Raw genomic sequence first — 5,212 nt, forward strand, 5'->3', positions numbered from 1 at the left:
GAGAGAGAGAGAGAGAGATAAAGGGTGGAGCAGGAGAGAGAGAGAGAGAGAGAGAGAGAGAGAGAGGGTGAAGCAGGAGAGTGAGAGAGAGAGAGAGAGAGAGAGAGAGAGAGAGAGAGCGTGTGACTACAGTGTATTTGTTGTTGTGTGTTTAATGTGATGCCCCACTTCTCAGGCCAGATCATCGCTCTCTCTGTCACACGCTCACACACGCAGCAAGGTTTTAAAAGTAGTAATCTTAGATCCAGACTCAACAAAGAGCCATCCGGGTCAGACGGACAGGGGAGAGGAAGGAAACTAATAGCTTTGTGAAACTAATAGCTACTAACTGAGCAACTAACTGTGTGGAACGAGTACCTAGCTTTAATGTTGGGATGCTGCCATTGAAATCACTCCATGGTCCTATAGAATAACGTGTGAGACAACTGATATTTATTTAGACAGGCCTGCCAACTGCTGTAATGACTTCAAACTAGTTATTTATATTATGATACAGAGGTAAGCCTAATGTAATCTATTTTACATCATGAGACACTCAATATTTGTCTCGTTTTGTGTCACTTCAATTTCTAAATAGTCTACCCTCCAGTCTCCAAACCAAAACACCGACAGCAGACTTCCTGGACCATGGAGAGCTTCGTGACTACCCAGCAAACACACAACGTCAGGGAGACGGTCAGATCATGTCTTAATAACGTCCGTCGGTCCAGAACCCCATTTGTACGTCTGCTGGACCCCTCAATATTCAAACATCTGGCTTGGACCCCTCTAAGACGTCTGTGGACGTGCAGAACAGGTTCAATATCTGAACGTCTAAAAAAAACTTTCATTCTAGCTCCTAATTGGATGTCTTTGGACGTCCAAAAAAGACAAAAAAGACATCTAAAAGACGTCTTTTAGACGTGTCTTTGCTCAGTGGATAATTTATGACATGCATTCACGACACGAGTTGAGACAACACCTACAGTATGCTATATTACCACATAAGCAAGTGACAGGACCAGAGGCAACATTATCCACTTTGCGCAACGCATAACATGTCCAAACTCGCTCCAAAATGAACTTCCGTGATCTCCAACAGTCCGTGTTCACCAGTCAGCACCCTACTTGCATTCTTGGCCAATGTAAAACATCAATCTGTCATAATTCGGCATATTTATCAACTCAATCAATTATAGGGCATGGCTTCTCCCATGCAGCGTTTTAAAGATAGAAGACAATAGCCTATAATCTCGATGCGCTTCTAACATAATCTGGACATGGACACGCTGGACAAGGACAAACCCGTGATTATGGGGACAACAGCGATGAAAAGGCAGTCAAAAACGTGAGAACATACCTGTTTCAGGACTAGTTTATGGTCATATCATAAACTTCTCAATCCCTTCCCGTAGCCTATGGTGTTGAAGTTTGTGCACCAGTCATACAATTCCATGTACAGTCCTTTTCTACCCAATCAACGCAGAGAGCCGTGTGCAGGTTTTGGATCGACCGCACAAACAACCAATTGAAAGCTGGTTTCCCAAACGTCTTCTCTTTTTGTGCCGCCCTCTCAGACCCAAATAATACAGTTATAGCTGCTTGATGAGAAATGGATGATCTTTTACGATGGCCTATTCTTATGTAAAGGAACACATTTTTACGCAGACTCTCTCAGTGCGTTAAACACCAGAGTGAATATCCATAAGCAATTACAATAGTTTATCAAGAAACCTTATAAGAGAATTTACAGGTTATATGCTAGCATGCCCGTACGCATGCGTAGAGTTGGCTCCAGGTTGCTAAAAGAGACTTCTGAATCAAGGTCCCCTCCTAGCGGTTTAAAAAGCCACATTTTCCACATAGGAATCGTTGAAACCCTGTGACGCCAGCACTCTGCATGTTGACAAGTTTACATGTACAAACCAAAATAATGTAATTTTGCAAGAATGCAGAGATCCTCTGTGTGTGTGTGTGTGTGTGAGTGAGAGAGAGAGAGAAAGAGAGAGAGAGTGTGTGTGTGTGTGTGTGTGTGTGTGTGAGTGAGAGAGAGAGAGAGAGAGAAAGAGAGAGAGTGTGTGTGTGTGTGTGTGTGTGTGTGTGAGTGAGAGAGAGAGAGAGAAAGAGAGAGAGTGTGTGTGTGTGTGTGTGTGTGTGTGAGTGAGAGAGAGAGAGAGAGAAAGAGAGAGAGTGTGTGTGTGTGTGTGTGTGTGTGTGTGTGTGTGTGTGTGTGTGTGTGTGTGTGAGTGAGAGAGAGAGAGAGAAAGAGAGAGTGTGTGTGTGGCGTAGTCAGTGCGTGATATAAATCTGAGCGCGCCGGCACAATCCCTCAGATTAGCGGTTGACGTGCAGGATTTGGTCGCAACCGGAGCCTCATGTTGCAGTCGACTGGGGAGACAAGTGTTCAAGGTTCAAGGAATGTTCAAGGTTCTTAAATTAGTTTAATCCTGGCTATAGGCTATTTGACGATAGGCTATTTCTTGGCTATCCCTGTTTTATTATGAGGACACTGTAAATCGAGGGACATCTGAGTAGAGCTGCATGGGTCGCTTCTCGTGTCCAAACGGAATCACGTCGGGTTTTACGCGCTAGAAGACTCTGCAAGACTGTCTTGATGGATGTCCTCGAATGAACAGTTGTGAAGAGATCACTGATTTAAATTAGGGTGCCTGAAACAGAGTTCAAATGATGCGCGATATTAGGCTATTAGACGTCTAATCTTTACCTTGATTAACATGAATGGATTGTGTGTCGTGTTGGCCAAGTAGCCTAGCTCACGTTTAGGGCCTAGTTTAATTCAGCCGAAATGGCTTCTCAGTAGGCTACAGGGCACTTAGCCGGTATAAAACTATCCTGCTATTTTACTCGGAAAACTTGTGTCCAAATGAGGAAAACTGTTCTAAAAGAAGCCGTTAAACGGTTTCCTTGGCTGGCCAATGTCACCCTGTATGGGTGCTTATTCGCCGGCGGGGAATTCGTACATCAACTCATGGCGCAGAAGGAGCAGATGGATTGGAAACACACTCGAAATGTGGCTGTAGTGGCGATAAGTTTTCATGGGAACTTCAACTACTTCTGGTTACGCGCGTTGGAGAGACGCTTCCCCGGGAAGTCCGCCGGGATGGTTTTCCGCAAACTGCTCCTGGATCAAAGTTTTGCGTCACCTCTGGCGACAAGTGTCTTCTACACAGGTAATGCACCTGTCCCCACCCACAGATGGCCTAACCGAGAGAAAGCGGGTATCTGATAGCTTTGTAGTCTAGGCGTGTTTATTGGCGATGGTGCTACTAATGATTTTGCTGAAAAAGCATAAAATAACAACCCATAATGCCTACTTTTCATTCAAAACGTGATTTGCCACTGTGTGTGTGTCGATATCACTTTTATAGGCAAGCCACTCGTAGGCTATCTGTGTTATGATGGACCGTGTCATGCGTAAAAGCGCACAGATAAACGACACTATTGCGTGAGAATAGTTGTTCTCCTCTTCTAGGCTTGAGTGTTTTGGAGGGCAAAGATGATGTCTTTGAGGACTGGAGGGAGAAGTTCTTCAACACGTGGAAGGTAAGCAGGCCCGTAGCCTGGTGAGGCGGAAAGTCACCTTCCACCTGGTGCGAGCTCACCCCCGATTAACCCAGATTGTGGTGCCGCTTTTGCGCATTGGCGCACATGGCTACTGCGCAAAAGCAATTCCTTACGATTGCTACCAGTGGGAAAAAATATGATAACAATAAAAATACTAATAACAACAACAACAACAATAATAATACTAATTATTATTATTATTAAAATAAGAAACGCTCCAGGGCACAAAACTGAAAGGTTAGTGTATCATAAGAGTGATAACATTCTGTCATCATGGAATGAAGCTGGTCCATATAAATAGCCCCTATACTGCCTACTGTGTGGCGTTAGGGTTAGTGTGTGTGGCGTTAGGGTTAGTGTGTGTGTGGCGTTAGGGTTAGTGTGTGTGTGGCGTTAGTGTTAGTGTGTGTGTGGCGTTAGGGTGAGTGTGTGTGTGGCGTTAGGGTTAGTGTGTGTGTGGCGTTAGGGTTAGGGTGTGTGTGGCGTTAGGGTTAGTGTGTGTGTGGCGTTAGGGTTAGTGTGTGTGTGGCGTTAGGGTTAGTGTGTGTGTGGCGTTAGGGTTAGTGTGTGTGTGGCGTTAGGGTTAGTGTGTGTGTGGCGTTAGGGTTAGTGTGTGTGGCGTTAGGGTTAGTGTGTGTGTGGCGTTAGGGTTAGTGTGTGTGGCGTTAGGGTTAGTGTGTGTGTGGCGTTAGGGTGAGTGTGTGTGTGGCGTTAGGGTGAGTGTGTGGACTATGCTGTTGGAACGGTCACATGGCACTGATTGAGTTGTCTTTACATTTCAGACTGGACTGCTGTACTGGCCTTTCATGCAGGTAAATGTGCAGGATCACATGATAACTACCTGGTACAGTAAGAAACACATGATAACTACCTGGTACAGTAAGAAGCTGTATAAATCACAAGATTACTTAATGAACGTGTGTGTGTTTGAGAGAGAGAGAACAAACCCAAGAGAGATAGATAGATAAGAGAGATAGATATAACGAGAAAGAGAGATAGAGAGATAGATACACTAGACTAGATAGATAGATAGATAGATAGATAGATAGATAGATAGATAGATAGATAGATAGATAGATAGATAGATAGATAGATAGATAGATAGATAGATAGATAGAGAGAGAGATAGAGATAGATAGATAGATAGATAGATAGATAGATAGATAGATAGATAGATAGATAGATAGATAGATAGATAGATAGATAGATAGATAGATAGATAGATAGATAGATAGATAATGAGAACTCCCATCACTAATTACAGTGAGCATTTAGCAGCTGAACATCATATTTCTTGACTACCACACCCGTCTTAGTCTGTTCTTAGTAACACTAGACTTCTCTGTCTCCCTCTTCCTCTCCTCTTCCCCTCCCCCCCTCCTCCTCCTCTCCTCCCCCTCCTCCTCCTCTCCTCTCCTCCTCCCCCCAGCTCCTGAACTTTGTCCTGATGCCTCTCTACCTGCGGACGGCGTTCATGGGCAGCTGTGCCTTCCTGTGGGCCGCCTTCCTGTGCTTCTCCCGTCAGAGCGGAGACGGGACGGCGGGCGTGGCCCTGGCCTTCCTCCTGGACCCCCGCCGGACCCTGGAGGTGCTGCGCCAGGCCCGGCAGGCGCGCCGCGACCACGAGGCCGAGCAGAGCGACAACTGA

General features: G+C 45.4%; 1 protein-coding gene across 1 annotated transcript; it reads left to right on the forward strand.

The window, feature by feature from the left end:
* Positions 1–2,863: 2,863 nt before the first annotated feature.
* On the forward strand, positions 2,864–5,212 carry mpv17l (MPV17 mitochondrial membrane protein like; the record flags this gene model as incomplete). Its single annotated transcript, XM_084461021.1, has 4 exons — positions 2,864–3,170; positions 3,473–3,543; positions 4,347–4,376; positions 4,994–5,212. 4 exons carry the CDS (start codon positions 2,864–2,866, stop codon positions 5,210–5,212), a joined length of 627 nt encoding a protein of 208 aa, XP_084317147.1.

This window comes from Borostomias antarcticus (assembly GCF_949987555.1).
Source record: "Borostomias antarcticus genome assembly, chromosome: 35".
Lineage (NCBI taxonomy): Eukaryota > Metazoa > Chordata > Actinopteri > Stomiiformes > Stomiidae > Borostomias > Borostomias antarcticus.